This window comes from Capricornis sumatraensis, chromosome 1 (genome assembly GCF_032405125.1).
Source record: "Capricornis sumatraensis isolate serow.1 chromosome 1, serow.2, whole genome shotgun sequence".
Classification (NCBI taxonomy): Eukaryota; Metazoa; Chordata; class Mammalia; order Artiodactyla; family Bovidae; genus Capricornis; species Capricornis sumatraensis.
Window position 1 is genome coordinate 37702812 of NC_091069.1, and position 18922 is coordinate 37721733.

At 49.7% G+C, this 18922-nt stretch overlaps 1 protein-coding gene across 1 annotated transcript in view; it reads right to left on the reverse strand.

Annotated features, from left to right (window-relative positions):
- GALNT14 (polypeptide N-acetylgalactosaminyltransferase 14) overlaps positions 1-18922 on the reverse strand; it is a 218361-nt gene that overhangs the window by 62305 nt on the left and 137134 nt on the right. Inside the window, exon 2 of the mRNA XM_068974553.1 lies at positions 12767-12936. Within this exon, the coding sequence (XP_068830654.1) occupies positions 12767-12936 (170 nt within the window). The remainder of the gene's footprint in view (positions 1-12766; positions 12937-18922) is intronic.

Sequence of the window (18922 nt, forward strand, 5' to 3'; positions counted from 1 at the left end):
TCCTTAAAGCACTTAGGCTTGATTGGGGGTGGGGGAGGGGTGGGTGGGTCACAGGCGTGCTTTCAGATGGTTTACAGCAGCGCCAGTCCATACAGGGTTACTGGCCACTGCTTTCCAGTGCCCTTTATCAGCCTCTCCCCTCGAAACATTCCCACCAAACTCCCTATTATTTCTCTGTGTCACTCAATCTACACTTGATCTTAGCCAAAAGGCCAAGAAGCGATCCATGTTGCTAAATCTAACAGAAACTTTTCAGTCTTTATCTTGCTTGTCAACTCTGTAGTAGTTAATATTGAAGGTCACACATATCATTAAATGTTTGGTTCTTTGCCCTTGGCTTTGGTGAAATCACCCTAGCATGGCTCTCCCCCTCTTAAACTATTTCTTGGTTTGGTTTTCCTTTTCTTTCTCCCCTCTGAAATTCTGGTGTTCCCCTCCAAAATTCTCTCTTAAGCCATCCTCTTCTCAATCTTCCTTTTCTTTAGATTATTTTACTTGTTTCTAAGCCTTCAGTTTCCCATCTGTTTGCTAATGATCCCAACCCTAACCTTAACCTGATGAACATCTTCTTTTGAATGTTCCCATGTGATGACCTTTTCAGCTGCCCTCTGCCTCTCTCACCTTGTCCAAGTCTGCTGACCCTTCCATGTTTCCCAACTCACCACCTACCATGTGCCCAAATCCAAGAGATATTCTCAAATCCTGCCTCCACCTCCCCGACATCCAATCTCACCAAACCTAGTCCTGTCAATCCTTCTTACTTATCTCCTGACCTGGCGGTTTCTCTCTATTCCCCTCATGTCTTTGCTGGATTATTGCAGCCACTTCCTAGCTGACTTTATCCCTATCCAATCTCTCCTGCATGCTGCAGCTAGAAGGATCATTCCAAACTGTACATCTTTAACATGTTTCAACACTGCCCAAGTGCTCACAAAATAAAGTTGAAACTCCAAATCACCGCTTACCATCCTTGGTGACCTGGCACCACCTATGACTCCTCCCATCACATCCTCCAATCTTCAGCCACGTTCTGTCTGACCTGCTCTTTCTCCCTTTGGACCTCTGAAGGTGCTGCCCCCCCCCCCCCATATGTCTGGAATGCATTCTGCTCTTTTCCCAGGCCTGGCTATTTTCTCCTCTTCTAATCCTGGCTTGGAAGGTACTTCCCCCGGAAGCCTTTCTTGACATCTAAGGCTTTTCTAATGTGCTCCCCTAGGACTCTGCACTCCCCCCATTGGTGCAGTTTATGATCAGGCATTGGGAACTACTTCTCTGTCTCCTTTGCAGATTGTTAGCTGCAGTGAAACCCAGGGCTCATTTGTAGTTCTAACTTCAGTACCTGGCACGGTGACTAAACACAGTAGACATATATAACAAACGTCTGAATAATGAATGAGTGGGTGGATGAGTGGGGGAGGAAGCAGGTGAAGCTTTCATGGGGTCAAAGCCAGAGGAAAAAATGTCCCTTGCCAAGTGACAGGTTACACCAGCTCAAGGAAGTTGCAGAACTGAAAGTTGGGTGAAGTGCCAAGGTGAGTCATGCAGAGGAGACCAAACAAGTCACCCAAACTGAGGATGGTACCATGTGGGGAAAACAGGGAGCCTCTGGCTCAGGCTGTCCAGGCAGACCTCTGGGATAGTCATCTTGTGTCTGTGGAGGTTCTGAGGCATTCTCTGTTACAGTGAAAATACTTAGCTGTTTTTAAAACGCTGGGATGTTCCCCTTGTTCAGTGAGTCCTGGGGATGAACAATGCTTCGTTACATGGGAGGGAAGAGACTGAATTCTATCCAGTAGGGCTGCCAGACGTTAGCTCGGATGCTCTCTTCTCCCAGACCTGCACTGTCCAATATGGTAGCCACCAGCCACATGTGGCTATTGAGCACTTGAGATAAATCAGAATGGAGATACACTGTAAGTGTGCAATACACACAAGATTTCCAATGCTGATACAGAACATAAGATATTTCATCAGTAATTTTTTGACATTGATTATATGTCAAAATGATACCCATGAATGGTGGTAATGCTGGTGGTTTAGCGGCTGTCGTATCTGACTCTTTGCAACCTCATGGACTGTAGACCTTCAGGCTCCTCTGTCCATGGGATTTTCCAGGCAAGAACACTGGAGAGGGTTGCCATTTTCTTCTCCAGGTGATCAGGTTAAAATAATACATATTATTAAAACTAATTTCACTTAAAATTTTACTTTTTAAAATGTGACTATTAGAAAATTTTAAATTACCTACATGGCTTACATATATTTCTATTAGACAACATTGTCCTAGGTCATTACTAAAGCTTGTACATAATGCAAGTTAAAATTTCAACATTAGTGTCAGACAATAGTTTCTAGATACTGGGTTCTTTCATGTGAGCAAAATAAAATTTTTAAAAATTATCAAGGCCATTATTAGGTTTGCACCATTTTCTTTTGCAGCAAAAATATATTTTAAAACTCTCATCATCTAGCATCATTGTTATTTCATCAAAGAAAGGGAGTTTAAATACTCAAAAGGCCACAACCTCAGAATAATTAAAAGCACTATAAACTGTAAAACTAAATTTTGAGAAAATCTTCCTCAGCATCTCCTCCTTTCCCCAACTCTACAGATCAGATCTGAAGAGATATATCAAATGGCATCTGAAAGCATAGTTCCAGTATTTGTCCCGCTAAACAACAATGCCCTCCATTGACCCTCCAATGCCCAACAATGACCCTCCACAGACAGTGTGGACACTAAACACAGGAGACACGACATCACCACACTTGCTCTGGAACCAACAGCCCCAGCTCTGTTTTTGGCGCTGCTGATATGAATGAGTTGGTATGGTTTTTCCAATCGCTAGCCCCAATTTGGGCTTCCCTGGTAGCTCAGCTGGTAAAGAATCTGCCTGCAATGCAGGAAATCCTGGTTCAATTCCTGAGTCCAGAAGATCCCCTGGAGACGGGATAGGCTATGCACACCAGTATTCTTGGGCTTCCCTGATGGCTCAGATGGTAAAGAATTCACCTGCAATGCGGGAGACCTGGGTTCAATCCCTGAGTCGGGAAGATTCCCTGGAGGAGGGCATGGTAACCCACTCCAGTATTCTTGCCTGGAGAATTCCCATGGACAAAAGAGCCCGTGGGGTTGCAAAGAGTGGGACATGACTGAATGACTGAGCACAGCACAGCACAGCCGCACTTTATCTCCTCATGCACTGCTGCCACCCCAGCAATCACGTGCTACCTGGGCTCAAGACACACACCTGAGCTGCAGAACACGGACACCTCTGGTCGCATTTAGACCTCCTAGAAATGACCACGGCTCCACTCTGCACCACTGTGTTTTCCTAGATAACTAATTTTGGTCTTTTGTTGAACAGCCCCTTTGAAGGGAGTGGAACACTGAGGTCTGGTGGAAACCACAGGGAAGTAGCTGCGCCTTTTTTCCAAGAAGATCGGCTGTTCTCAGGAAGCTGCAAAGAGGCTTCTCTTGGGATGCTGCCAGGCCCCATGTCAGTTGGTACCAAGCACCACCCAGATGGTAACCGGGTGCCTGCATATGTGCATGTGTGTGTGCAGGGGAGCATGTTCTCAAAAGACAAATGCAGAGTCTAGCCAGGACCCGGAAGTGTGGAGGTGGGCCAAGGCTTATTTTTGAAATGTTTCCTGAAAAAGATTCCTCAGTGTCTGAGACTAGGGCTTCTCCAAGTCTTATTTTAGTCCTGCTTGAATCACATTACACAGTAGTAATAATAGATAACAGTGACAGAACCCTGCGTCTCAGGTATTCTTCCAAGAGCTTTAAATCTGCACAATCATTCCCTGAGGAAGTGCTCTGAGACCATCATGGAGAAGACTGTGAGGTCAGAGTCAGTAAGCAGCCACATCTCAATGTCACACCAGATGGCCTGGCTCCCAACTCTGAGCTCTCACGCTCCACTAGAATGCCCCTTGATGGTCAGCCAGCTCACTCACTTGAAAACCTTTGGTTCATAATGACCTTTCTCTCTGTCTTTACTCTTGAAGTCTGCATGCTGGAAGGTACTGAAAAGATGGAAAATCACAAGTCTGGCTGTCCAGAAGGAAGGATGCCCCCCCTTGATCTTCTGAGCTATTTCCTGGTATTTATCAGACTTTCCCGCTAAAGGATCAGAGAAGAGTCATTCCTTCCCTTTACCTGAAGGGGTAAATGTTCCTCTCACTGAAGCAGCTGAGGTAAGATAGCCTAGCGAAGACCCAGCACACAGAGATCTGGAATGATCTGCTTGAAGGCCAAGCATCCAACATCTCTTATTCTCCAGGAACTCACAGTGGTGGCCTTGTGGAAGGTCTGAGCTGAGGAGGTAAAAAGCCAAGACTTCTCATGCCTGCCCACACCCTTCTAGACGGTTGGTCCATCCCCAAGTTAGTCATGCACCAAATTTTACTTCCATCCCTTTATTCTCACTTCCATCTGCCTGAGCCTGGCCCACCCTCATGGTCTGTGGGACTGCAACAGCCTTCTGACTGCACCTCATCTCATTCCTTCCCCCCAACCTTCCACATTAATCTTCCTAACATTCTGCTTCACATATCTAAGTCTCCCTACCTTTGGTAGTTACCTAAGCTAAACCTTGGCTGCATCCAAAAGCCCCCACCATTGTGTTAGCCCTGCCCAATAGCTCCCTCACCTGAGCCTTCTAGCCCGATAACCCAGTCCACTCCTTCTTGGTCATAACTGCACCATGATCTCCACATGCCTCCCCATCCAGCCATCATCCTTTCTACAGCTGCCTCAGTATAACATTTGTGCAATGCTCACCCTAGGTTAGCGCCTCCATTGCACTTTTCATGGACTCCCTGGCCTCCCTCCCACTCCTGCACAGCTGTACCATCTTCTCCATGGGTAGTGGCCATGTTTCTACTGCTTGATGTTCCCATGGGCCAGATAGTCAACTGACTGCAGTCACTTTCCTCCTCTCTAAACCCCGGATCATGGCAAAGTTGTTGTGAGGCTTAACTGAAAGAACATATATAAGGTTCCTACCATGTGTCAGGGGAATAGTTTGATCAATAAATGTTGGCTGATTATGGTCCTGGATTTATGTGCTAACACGGAGAATTCTTTGTTGAGTGAAGGTGGTTTTAAATTTCCCGTGATTTGATTTTCTCCCTCTGCTCTGAGGATTCATTCCCACGCCTGCACTTGCAAACCCTGATGTTTTCAGATCGTTTGAGAATGAATCCAGTGGGGTGTTCTTTGAATCCATCAGTCATCAGTTGAGACTGATGAAGCATCTGAGTGCCAGGTACTCTGGGGCTCTGGAGGAGGGTGCAAAGATAAGCCAGCATGCCTGCCCAGGTCGTTCAAGGAGGGGAGAAACTGGGGTAACGGGTGCTGCTCAGAGGTGAGCACGGGAGTGGGAGGTGCCGTCCTACTTGGCCTGAGGGGGCACAATGTCTCCCTGGAGAGGGGACCCCACCCACCCGGGTTCCTGAAAGGTGAGAGAGCATCCCGAGCAGAGAGGGCTGTGAAGATGAGAAGGTGAGAAGGCATGAACCCTCCTGCACAGTCAGGCAGCTGCAAGCCTGGGCCTGGCTGTGGTGGGCGTGGCTTCAGGGGCGGGGTGAGCTGGCAGCAGGGCAGGGCTTTGCATGGGGCTGGATGCATCCGCCTCTGGGACGCTGTTGGTGGCGGAGGCATGGACGGGTATGGGACCACAGCCCAGTGGGAGGGCAGCTGGAGGCTGCTGCTGTCACCCAGGTAGAGGGGGCAGCAGTGAGCAGGGAGCAAAGTCAGAAGCCAAGAGGTATCCAGGAGGCAGACTCAACAAATCAAGGGTGGGCGAGGAGGGCAGACACCAAAGGATTTGGCTTGAGTCACAGGGTGGGCAGTGGGCTTGCCCTGAGACATGAAAGCAGGCTGGGTACTTGATGTCTTGAGAGGCAGGCTCAGCAAGGTTTGCAGCAAGGGGAAAAAAGGAAGTGTCTACATAATCAATCAAGGAGGGACAGGGAGAAGTGGGAAAACCAGAGAACAGAGGGAAGGAGGCCTGATGGGGTTGGCTTCAGGGTCACTGGGAAGGTGAGGTGAGCGCAGGAGGTGAGAGCTGTTGGATATAATCCGCTTCAACCCAACGTAAGTGGCTCCTCTTACTGCGTCCAGGACACCCAGGACTCCGCAAGGGGCCTCTGCTGACTGTGCCCCTCGCCAGCCCAGATGGAAGCCCGGCTGCTACATGATTCCACAGGTCCCCCAGCAGAGCCCTTCCTCCGTCACATCACACATTCCTCAGTGAGTTTTCCTGGCACCGTGGGGCCTGGGGCTCATGTCACTTCATCCCACTGTCTGTCACCAGGACCACATGTGTGGCCTCCTTCCCACAGCTTCTCCCACCCACAGCTGTCATCTCCTCTCTGCTCTTTTCAGCTCTTGTCAAACACATTTTGTACTTCCTGGCCCCCAGCCCTGAAATCACTCCCTCTGCTGGCCTTGGCATCTATCCCTAGGATCTGAAGAGTGCAAATTTTATCAGACGCGGCATTGCGATTGCCTCATGGCTTGTCTCACGTTCTCATTTTCAAAGTAAGTCTGACATTCAGGCAAGTGAAGTGTTGGGCGCTGAGAGCCAAGGCTGAGGCAGGACGCTCTCTGCACAACTTCCCTGCCCCCGTCCCCTCCACCCCTGCCTACCTAGCTCTCAGAGAACAACATGGGGGGCAGGTGCCAAGCCAGGACCTCTTCAAACTTACCCACGTCACCCCTTTCTCCTGGTTTCAGTCACCCTCTCTACACCCACCTCCTGGGCCTGCTTTTGCCTACAGCTGTGGAGCAGTGAAAAGACCCCAGCGTCTGAGTGCTAATGCTGGTCCTCAGACTAATACCAGTTTGACTGCTCATGACCGCAGCTAACAGTCACCGCATGCTTACAAGGAGTTAAAGACCAGGCTCTGCGTTTGACAGGGATGGATTTGCTTACCCCCACAGCAACCCTGGGTACCATTATTATTCCCATTTTAAAGATGAGGAAACTGAGGCTTAGGAGTTGAGTAACTCACACCAGGATCAGCTGGTAAGTGGCAAAGATGCTCTTTCTGCAAGTTCATATGGTGAGGAAACCTACCTGCCACTTAGCCAACCAGTAGCCTTTCCCAGGCCTCTGTTTCATCCACTGAGAAATGACAATGGACCCTTCACCCAGAGGGTACTGAGGACATCAAGGGCAGGAGATGTGAGAGGGCTTAGGAAAGTCTCCTATAAGATGTGATGATCCTTATCTGAGGGACTCACCACAAGGTTCAGCTGATCACTGAGAAATTGCGGCAGGTGTCCTGAGATCCCCTGGGCCTCATCGAGCCAGTCCTGCCAGCCTTGTTTCTCTCTGCATTAGGGGCATCACACCACAAGTGTTCTTCAAAGTATTAGTGGGTAATGGTAACTGCACATGCCAGCATCCTGGGTCTTAAAGGGAAAGAAGCCACATGTTCCAACTTCCTATACTTAGACTGAAAAACGTGGGCAAGACAGTTCGCAGTTTGCAGTCAAGTTGCCATCCACGTGACATGTCAACTCCAGGGGCAAACAGTTTTGTTGTCTTTGTGTTTAAGAGATCCTGAGATGTTCAGATAAGTGCAAAGAAGGTGTTAAACCAGCTTACATTTGGATCTCCAGATGGAAGGGAGTCTGGTCACCTCCACTGCGGGGAAGGCATGAGAGGGAGGGGGAGGCCATGCAAGGAAATGGCCATGGCAGCAAGTAAAAAGGACAGTTCTACGGATTCTGTGGGACCCTTGCCTCCTGCGTGTGAGAAGAAGGATTAATCCAGGGCTTTGAGGAGCAGGGAGGTGCTGCTGAGTCAGAGGGAGCCCTGCATCTGGAAATTGCCTCCAACCTGAGCCACTTTCTAGGTCACTTCTGGCATGTACTGGCAGAGTATATTCCACCAGCAGCAGGGCTAGAGGTCACCTTATTCATAATCTCTGAGCTACTTCTCACTTCTTGCGTGTGTGTGTGTGTTTGCACTCGGTTGTTCAGTCGTGTCCAACTCTTTGCAACCCCATGGACTGTAGCCCGCCAGGCTCCTCTGTCCATGGGATTTCCCAGGCAAGAATACTGGAGTGGGTTGCCATTTCCTTCTCCAGGGGATCTTCCTGATCCAGGGATCAAACCCATGTCTCCTACATCAACAGGCAGATTCACACTGCATCACCTGGGAAGCTCTCTTAGTTCTTACAGGTGAAGAAACATACCCAGAGAGCTGAGGAGTTGGGAAGTAACTTAGACAAAACTCAGCTCTTCTCATGCTCAGTCCAGCTGTTTCCCCCATTTTATCACGCTGCCCAGATACAGGACAAAATGCCAGAAACTCATCAGAAGAGGAGGAGATGACTAAGGAAGGACTAAGAGTCAGGCTTCGTGTTTGGTTCCTGGGCAAAGAGTATAGCAAGATGAACAGGGGAGGGGCAAGACCCTTGATCAGGTATGCAAGTAGCTAATATGCTTAGGAAAAGGTACTCCACTTCACTGATTAGCAGGGAAAGGCAGACTTAAACCACAGTGATATACCACTGCTCAGGCTCTAGAAAGGCTAACATGAACGCTTCCTTAGATGTTTGATAATATCTAGAAAAGCTGCCAGGGACACACCCTACAGGAACCTATATGCCTGTTCGCCAGGAGATAAATACAAGGTTACTCATAGGCGCTCTATTAGAATCTCACACTGGAAAATTCTAAATAAACATTAACAGTAGACTAGATATACAAATTGTAACACTTTCCTCCAAAGGAATACAATACAGCAATGAGAATGAACAAACTGTCTTGCAAAATGTGACTGGAATTCACACATCTCTTCCACCTCACCTCCAAGTAAACTCCTGGTCTAAGACCCAACACCCTACCCTGAGGATGTCAGAGCCTCAGAGCCAAGATCCCACACTGCACTCCACCCCCTTGGGCGCACTTCTGATTCAGACTGAGCTTGGTCCCCCCACCAGCAGAGGCTCTCAGAATATTGTGCTGCCCAGGGATATGTTGCCTAGGGCATCTCTCAGGGTTGCTAGGATGATAAGGTAGGGCCAGTGTGATAGTAAAAGTGGACCAATGTTTACCGAATCAACTAAATTAAGGGAATTAACTAAATCAACTGAATTAAGGGAAATCTGTCTGAAACTCACAGAGCAGGCCAGGATTGGGGGTAGAGGGTGAGGGAAGAGCCTGCAGGGGCAGCAGGCAAGAGACGTGGGACCAGAGTGGAAGGAATCCTGGCCCAGAGACGCCTGCTGTCTCAGCCTCTGTGGTCTTTCTTCCCCCGGACCCTGGCGAGAACCCCTTCCCGACCCTGTAGGTGGTCCTCAGGGCAGCAGACACAGTTCTCCTGCTGAGATTCCAGGCTGTTGGGAAACTCCTCCCACTATTTCCTTCAAAGCTCTTTGAACCTCTGAAGTGCTCTGGAGTGAAGCGCTCTCAGAACTACTGTCACCAGGCTCACAAACTCCTGTGCTGAAAAATGGTGCATAGGAGCGACCAGAATGCAGTGGATGGGCAGGCCTATTTGCAAAGCTAAGTGTCTGTGATGGGTTTCCCCTCCCCTCCCTCCACCTTGATACGGAATCACCAACTCTGTGCTGAGCTAGTGGAATCGCCTTGACTCTGAGGGAATATGAACATTTTTTATGCTTAGCCATTCCAACCATAAAAATTTTTATCCTATTACCACTAAGTGACGAGTACAAGGAGAGAAATGATGATCATCTTCGACAGCCATTCCAACCGAGTAAATACAAGGAAGGAGAAATGCAATCCTACACGGAGCCACAGCCCCTTCATTTCCCAGGATGGAAAAGAGCAAAGGAAAAATGTCTTCCCGGTGAGATGTGTCGAAGTATGGAATTTTCCCTCCAGGCAAGCGATGGGCATCCCACTGTTTGAACCATTTAGCACCACACTGGACAGAGCCCAGGAGGATATCCTGAGCAGAACACTCAGACCCAGCCTGGCCAGGGGGAGGTGAACTAACAAGGCTTCCCAGCTCTCACCAACAACACCCCCCACCAGCCCATAGCTTCTGGGTGCATCCACCCTGCCACCTGCTCCCCTGCAATCAAAGCAACCCCATAATAAGCATTGCCAGGCAACAGCAAAAATATACATGTGCTTTATCAAAATATTTCTCTCCTTCTCAAGAGGTGTGCCTTCACTTAATGGTTTCCTGTCTGCCAGACATTTTATGTGCTACTTGGATGATGGCAAATCCAGCTGTTGTCACCAGAATGTGCTGACGGGTGGGGGCAGCAGGCCTGGGAAATAGGGACTATTTGCTGGACCAGTCAATGCTTTATAAATAGTGGAACTCCCCTGGGAAATCTTCTCAGATTCACTCCAGTTAGACACTGTGTCTTCCTCACGTTGAAATATTTATGGCGCTCCACCCCTACCCTACCCCCAAAACAGGCAGCCACATCTATTCATCCTTGTGACCACTAGAAATTAAGGCTCTCATCCACATTAACAGAACTATGAGCCTTAGGGGAAATTTTGGATGCTCTGATGAAGCACCCATGTAGTCTTCACATGAGACCAAGGCGGGTGGGAGAGCAGAGTGTATGTATGTATTTACATCTGAAAAAGAGAAGGTCAACCATGGAAGAAGGAACCCATCACGATTGTGCGGCACTCGGGGAGTGAGAAAGCTTCAAGATTACCTAGTTCAAGTGCAGATAAGAAGACAAACCTAAGACAGGGGCAGGGACGGGTGGAAGGCCATTGGTGGGCACCTTGCTCAACTCCTCTCACTGGGCTTGAATCGGGGATGGGGAGGTGGAGCGGCAGCAAAGACATGACTGAAGACCCAGGACAGCAGCTTTCTGTCTCAAGACTGTGAAAATGTCAAGTGTTACCTAAGGAGTGGGGTGGGCAGGGAAAGGTTAATAACCTCATAGGGTGAATGAACAGATTCACTGGAAGCTGTAGTCACTCATTTCTAAACTATCCTCACCACCTACCCCAGGGACCCTAAGACTCCCATAAACCCTGGGATGGGGAGCTTAAAACCTGCCCCAGCCTTATCTCTTACTCTTCAACTCAGTCATTCCAGGCTACAGGTAAACCCCACTGCCTCCCATAAAATACCATGGACTCCATGGGAAAAAGGCCCAGGAGAAAGATGGTGAGCCTGTTCAGTTTCACACAGAGGATCAAGCCCCCCGCCCCTCCGAGGCGTCTATCACATGATGCCCCAATATGACTGGTCTGTCAGGGGTTCCATGCCCCCAGTGCACTGGCCTTTCAACCAGTGGGCTATTGGTGAAACCCTCACAGCCTTCCTCCTTTCTCCCCTCCTCACTCCACCTGTGCAACTGTGGATTCCTAGGCCATGCCCCCCAGTGCCCGCCCTCTCAGCAGCACCTGCTGTAAAGCTCAGCTAATAGTTCTGGGTCTCAGGCACTGTCCTAATGCATCCTATAACTCACAATGCAATTACCGTGGTAGGGAAATTGGAAGCAAATTTAATAAGCTCAGCCCCCTCCCACATGCTGTTTCTTCACTCTTCTCTTTTCAGTAATGAGAAGTCTTTAAGGGAAAAGGCCTTTTTCCCTTTAACGGAGGCTATTCTCCTGATTCCTTATCTGAAGCCCATGAGGATGGGAGAGTATGGAGAAGGGGACTTCCTCTAGCTCCTTTTGTCCTGTTTACTCGTATGGCAGACGGGAAGAGAGCAGTCAGTTGTCTTTCCAGGCTTACTCTCCCTTTCATCTGCTCAGCTAACATTTATTGAATTCCTATCACACATCACAGATTTCTCCCCCTAGAGGGCAACTGGTGTCATAGCTAGTTGAACCTTAGCTGCAAGGCATGATGGGAAAAGGGAGAGGTTAACCTGTGTCTATGGAGTCGGGTCCCCAGGGTGGGCCAAGAGCTATAGTAGGAGCTTCTTGGTAAAGGTGATGCCAGTTGCCAACAGGATGGCAGCATATTGACCCTTGTGGTTGAAGAAACTGAGAGGAGGGGGCAGGAAGGAACCAGAGAAGCCAGAGGTCTCCAAAGGAACTGAGACACAGCCTATCTCCTGGGCAGAGGCAGAGGGCTGCAGCGTGTAGGCAGGTAGGCATCTTTATTCCAGGGCCTACTGTCTACTCAAACCCAGGGACTCTAAGCTGGACCCACCCACCACCCATGGACTTTATCTGATCCACAAAAGGAAGCCGCAGCGCCAGCTGATGCTCTGTGGTTTACAAATTTAAGCAGGCATCAGAATCACTGGTGGTCCATGTTGAGACACAGGTCACCAGGCCCCACCCCAGAGCACCTCACTCAGTAGTTCTGGGGGGAAGCTTAGAATCTGCAGTTCTAACTGGTGATGCCGATACTGGTCTCCTGGTCTGGGAAACCACACTTTGAGAACTATCGTTCTAAGCCTTTGCTATTTGATGTGAGCCCTGGACCATCCATCAGCAGAACCTGGGAGTTTGACAGGAATGCAGACTCTCAGGCCCCATCGCAGACCTGCTGAATCAGTGTAACAAGAACCTCAGATGATTTAAGTTCAAGAAACACCTGTGGTGGCAATTCTCAATCCTGGCTGCTTAATAGGATCACTTGGGGAGCTCAGAAAAGAGACGCTTCAGCTGGTTGGAGGCTGGGATCAGCATTTTTTTTAAAGTTCCCCAAGTAATTCTTAGGAGATGCCTGGATTGAGAACCGCTGGGACTCCCACTCATGACTAACACTCCACACCCATTTTTCCAGCACTGAACTTGCCCCTCATGACTGTGGGGAGGGGTCGGGAGGAAGTACCTGAAAAGACGAGTGTCTGGGACCACCCGGTTGCTGGCAATCCGCTCACTCTCCCGCTGGTTGAAAGCATACAGCTTATAAGGATCGTCGCCGACACGCCACTTCTTGGCATTCAGATACCGCCGCTCATCAAACTGGTCCCATAGGTCATCCCAGTCACCATCCGAAATCTATGGGACATAAAGGGGAAGTTGGTGAGGATGGCCCCAGACCCTCTCAGCTCCCTCTGTCTATCAGTGCGCAGAGACCAAGCATGTGCCGGCAAGGTTCAGTGCAAAGATGGGGCAGATGTAGGACATTAATAAAACCATCAGCAGTAATAATAGATGATGATGATGACAATGGCAGCTACCATTTAATGAGTGCTGTACTTATATACCAGGCACTGGGTTAGGACCTATACACACTTATCTCGTGTGATTCTCATAATTTTAGGCAATGGATGTTGCTTGTATCCCCACTACGCAGACAAGGAAGCTGTCTCAACAGCCCAAGCACCTTGCTCAAGATACCACAATTAGAAAGCAACAGGGCTGGAACTTGGATTCTAGAATACTAACCCCAGAGGCCACCTCTCTGGGGTAATTTGAGACACGTGCTGGAAAGTGCCGGCACAATGGCTAACACATAGTAGGTACACAATGACTGCCATTCCCTGCTCTGCCAAAGGAGGGCAGCAATGGGAAGCAAGCAATCCATCTATAACGGGGGTGTTACCTGCTGAAGAGACACCTTGTGTGTTCCTTCCTTCCTCCAACCCAGGCTGCTGCTGCTGCTGCTGCTGCTAAGTCACTTCAGTCGTGTCCGACTCTGTGTGACCCCATAGACGGCCGCCCACCAGGCTCTTCCGTCCCTGGGATTCTCCAGGCAAGAACACTGGAGTCGGTTGCCATTTCCTTCTCCAATGCATGCATGCTAAGTCGCTTTAGTCATGCCTGATTCTATGCGACCCTATGAACAGCAGCCAGCCAGGCTCCTCTGTCCACAGGATTCTCCAGGCAAGAATACTGGAGTGCGTTGCCATTTCCTTCTCCAACCCAGAAATCTATAGTTATTTTTAAGAAACCTCCAAGGGGGAGCAAGTAACAACCCTCATCATATGAGGAGACAGCACTTTAGAATGTGTAAAGTGATTTCTGCATTCATCATCTCGATTCATTCTCACGAAGACCCTCTGCAGAGTAGAGAAGACAAAGTTTCAGAAAGATTACTGGCTTATCTGAGGTCCCCAGGTGGATGGTGGCAGAGCAAGCCCAAGCAGAACTCTGTCTCTTGGACCCTCCAGTGCAGAGGAGGCAAGGGGATTCACACAGGGGGAGGCCGGTTCCTGCCCAGACCCCGGGCTGCCGCCTCTGCCCTGCCCACCCAGCTCTGCAGCCACCAGAGATTCCTCACAGCCAGTAGGGGGTGCGGGCTTCAGGGCCTCTGCAAGTTGGGTGCTTCCCTTGATAGTCACTGCCCAGTGGATGCTAGCACTGCCCCCACTAGGGGAGAGGCAGTCTGTATCAGCAAACCTCAGACCTTTTAGGTTCATCAAAGCCAAAAGAACACTGCATCTGGAAAAACCTATTGACCAGGCCCTGACCTGGACTGTGAGGGCTGGAGCCCCGGGGCTGGCATAGTCACTGAGGATGAGATGTTCATTCATGTGCTACTGACCCTTGGCCCTGTGCAGGTATCTGAAGCTGCCTGGGTACCACCCATCCCATCACTACCAGGATGCCCTTCTGTCCTCCAGGCACCTAACAGGAGAGCCCAGCAGGCACCGCAGACAGCAGTGCAGGCGCTTAGCCCGCACTTGGCAGGTAAGGGGGGCCACTCGTGCCCATGTGCACATTCATCTCAGGCACTCCTCCAGCTTATCAGGCAATCAATCTCTCCTTTTCACATGCTCTCTGTTATCTTCTTTTGAAACAGCATTCTCCTGCTAATAGCACAAAATGAAGCATTGGAAACCAGTGATTTTTATCCAATAATTGATTTTATTAATGTCCTGTGATATTGCTGCTACATGGAGACAATGGGGGAGGGGGTTTGAAACCCCAGCCTGGGCTGTGCCATGCCATAGCCTGACAGCTGTCATCCGTGCTTGGAACATGACCTCAGGGCTACCCTGACATCCCACTCTTGCAGGAAGGGCCATGCAGCTGGCTTATGCCCAACTGAATTTACTGCAAATCTCCAAATAATTTGTGGGCCCCTACAGTGCAGAAAGTGAAGAGGAACTAAAAAGCCTCTTGATGCAAGTGAAAGTGGAGAGTGGAAAAGTTGGCTTAAAATTCAACATTCAGAAAACGAAGATCATGGCATCTGGTCCCATCACTTCATGGGAAATAGATGGGGAAACAGTGGAAACAGTGTCAGACTTTATTTCTGGGGGCTCCAAAATCACTGCCGATGGTGACTGCAGCCATGAAATTAAAAGATGCTTACTCCTTGGAAGAAAAGTTATGACCAACCTAGATAGCATATTCAAAAGCAGAGATATTTGCCGACTAAGGTCCATCTAGTCAAGGCTATGGTTTTTCCTGTGGTCATGTATGGATGTGAGAGTTGGACTGTGAAGAAGGTTGAGCGCCGAAGAATTGATGCTTTTGAACTGTGGTGTTGGAGAAGACTCTTGAGAGTCCCCTGGACTGCAAGGAGATCCAGCCAGTCCATTCTGAAGGAGATCAGCCCTGGGTGTTCATTGGAAGGAATGATGCTGAAGCTGAAACTCCAGTACTTTGGCCACCTCATGCAAAGAGTTGACTCATTGGAAAAGACTCTGATGCTGGGAGGGATTGGGGGCAGGAGGAGACGGGGATGACAGAGGATGAGATGGCTGGATGGCATCACTGACTCGATGGACGTGAGTCTGAGTGAACTTCGGGGGTTGGTGATGGACAGGGAGGCCCAATGTGCTGCGATTCATGGGGTCACAAGGAGTTGGACACGACTGAGTGACTGAACTGAACTGACAGTGCAGTGTGCCAGGAAGGAGACGCGGAGATGGCGGTCCCCTGCCCTCCAGCGGGTTGCAACATTGCATGAAGATGTCTATAACAGAGGAGGGATAGGAATAGGAACAGCCTCCCAGAAGAAACATCAGATGAGTTAGGGCTTGAAGGATGAGCTGAGATTTTGCTTTGCTGAAGGGGAGACGGGAAGGGAAGTGTGTGCAGTGAAAATCCAGATGAGAGACACGACGGCTTAGAGCTATCAGGGAATGGCTAGTTCAGGACTGGGGAAGCCAGAGCTGAGAATGCAAAGAGAGCACGAGTGAAAGAACATTCTGGAACATAGAAGGTCCTGTATGAAGCAGGTCGGGGGAAAGTGTCTGGCTACATGTTTGGGCGGGGGGGTGGGGGGTGGGGCGGGAAGAGAGCTCCACAAGGAGACCAGCTGAGAGGTGACCTTAGCCCTTGAGCCTGGTGGGAAGGGAAGCCTGCTGGGGTCCAGGTGGATGGTTCCACCCATTGGCTGGAGAAGCTGGTGGTGGGGCAGGCTCTGTGGGGAGGCACGGGGGCTGGAGAGATGACACTCGACCTGCAGAGACAGCACTCGACCAACCTTGGCTTCATACCCACCCCCACTCTCTACTCACACCAGAACAGGCTCAAGGCCAAGAGGGCACAAGGCCGGGGGTGTTGCTCAGCAATCGCCACCCTAGGGCAGCTAAGCACCCTTGGCATCCTTCGAGATGGTGCCACGAGAACTAAGCTGGCTTCCAGAAATCCTAGAACCAGAGCAGCAGCCAGGCTGGCAAGAGAAACTGAACAGTCAGTCGAGGTGGCCTTGCAGGGGACCACTCCCTCAGATAGTCACGGGCATGGAGCAGGTTCACACTGCCCCACACTGGATCCACTGTGGGGATCTCCCTGTCCTGGGAGCTTGGTATTCCTATAATGAAGCCTGGATGCATTAAGTAATGGTGAGGCTGTGTTTAAGACAATGCTACCAGTTGAGTAGCAATTTCTGTTTTACAAAGTACCTTGCAGGTGCATGGCAGAATCCCCCATTTGGATGAAGAGGGGTCAGCTTAGAGAGGTAAGGTGGTTCATCCATGCTTGACAGCTGATAAGTGAAGGGACCGACAGAGTCTCCTCAGAGCGTCCCAGCACCATGGACAGAACAAAGGTGGTCCTCTCTACTGAGGGTGAGTGAGCATAGAAAGACCCCCTCTGAGGAGTGGGGTGGAGGACATGCCCAGAGGAAGGACCCCAGCCCCTCTTGCCCTACTTGTCCTCAGAATAGAGTGACCACCATCCTCCAAGTACCAGTGACTTCATAGGCTGGTTTAGGGGCTGATTTCCAAGCTCTTCAATCCATAAGTTCCACATCTGGTGTCTAAGGGCCCAGAGCATGTACATTGTACCCATTCATTGGGCTCCTTGCTTCCTGGGCTCATGTGAATGCCCAGAAAGCTTCCAAACATGCATTTTCACCTTAATAAGCCTTCCCAGCCCAGGAAGTAGAATGCTGCTGCTCCAAACAAGGACACAGGAGCCCCCAGAGGGCCCATCCCAGAACTGCACCCCCTTCCATGTGGCTCCCCCGAGGCTGCCCTCACTCGACTTTCTGACCAAAATTTATTCAGTCCAGAGTGGGCGTGTTTCCAAAGAGGGGTATAAAGCCACAAACAGAAACAAAGATCATCTTTTAAACAGAAAATTTCTGACTAAGCCAGCCAACCCCCTGGCCAAGACCAGTGCTTAAATAACTTCGCACCAAAATCAAAAGCTCAAAAGCACATCTGTTAAGCTGCTTCATGTCTTTCCTCCCACCAGGCTTCTGTGAGAAATCTGGAACCCCTTCCCTCCATCCTTCCCTGGCCTATTTTCTCTTGCTTTGCTTTCCAGCTGATTATCTGGCTCAGGAATCACGGGGGTAGCCTTCCCTTCTGTTAGGTTCTGAGGCTGCCTCTATGTTCCACAAACGGTTTTGCCTCCTTCCCTTGTTCCCCCAGCTTGGCACTGCTAGTTTTCTCTTATTGCTCTAATTCTCTTCTTCTTCAAATGGGAAAATCTGTAGCGCTTGCTAAGGCTTCCATCCTACTCTGAACTGTACCTGATCCTCAAGGAACATCTCAGTCACCCTGTAACAGCTAACACCTTGAGGGGCTTCCCCCACCTGTCCTAAACATTTACATTTGACCCTCACTGTGTTGTGTGCATTGTTTTAGTCCTGCCCGACTCTGCGACCCCATGGACTGTAGCCGCCAGGCTCCTCTGTCCATGGGATTCTCCAGGCAAGGACACTGGATTGGCTTGCCATGCCCTTCTCCAGGAGTATCCCTGACCCAGGGATTGAATCCATGTCTCTTAAGTCTCCTGCATTGGCAGGCAGGTTCTTTACCACTACGCCACCCGGGAAGCCCACAATCCTTACTACAATAGATATCAATAGGACTGTCCCCATCTTGTACCTGGGAAAACTGAGGCACAGAGAGATTGAGTAACTTACCCAGTGTCACACAGATAGGAAGTGTTAGAGCCAAGACTGAACCCCAGGTAGCCTGGCTTCAGTTCCATGTGTTCAGCCATTAGGTGACTGTGCCTGGCTTCATCTTCACTGACATTTTCTTGGCTCTTCAAAGACGGTCTATGTGTTTCCCACTATTTTTCTAGGTCCAGTTCTTTATTTTCTTAGAGATCTTCCTCCAAGCAAAGACATCTGCACACCCTTCTTAACATCCCCCTGCCTGCTCTTTGCTCCCCGATCTGGGCAGCTGTTCTCCTCCCAACAGTGGCCTTGGTCCTGACAGCCCTGGGCAAGAAAAGGGGGAGGGCTGCAGGCAGATTCCTGGGAAGATGGGAATGTGATAGAGCAGCACAGAGAAGGTCATCATTGAAAAAAATGATAGAACTGATCATTTAAAGACAGTACAGGGACTTCCCTAGTGGTCCAGTGGTTAAGGGTTCATGTTCCAGTCAAGGGATGTGGGTTGATCCCTGGTCCAGACACTAAGATCCCATATGCCTCATGGCCAAAAATCCAAAACATAAAACAGAAGCAATAGTGTAACAAACTCAATAAAGCCTTTAAAAATGGTCTACATTAAAAAAAAATAATTCATCTATCCAACCAATGTGTGAAACTCCAGTGTAACATTCCGCTGGATCCAATGCACATTCATCCAGTTAGGAACACAGAGGCTCCAAGATGCCCACTCCA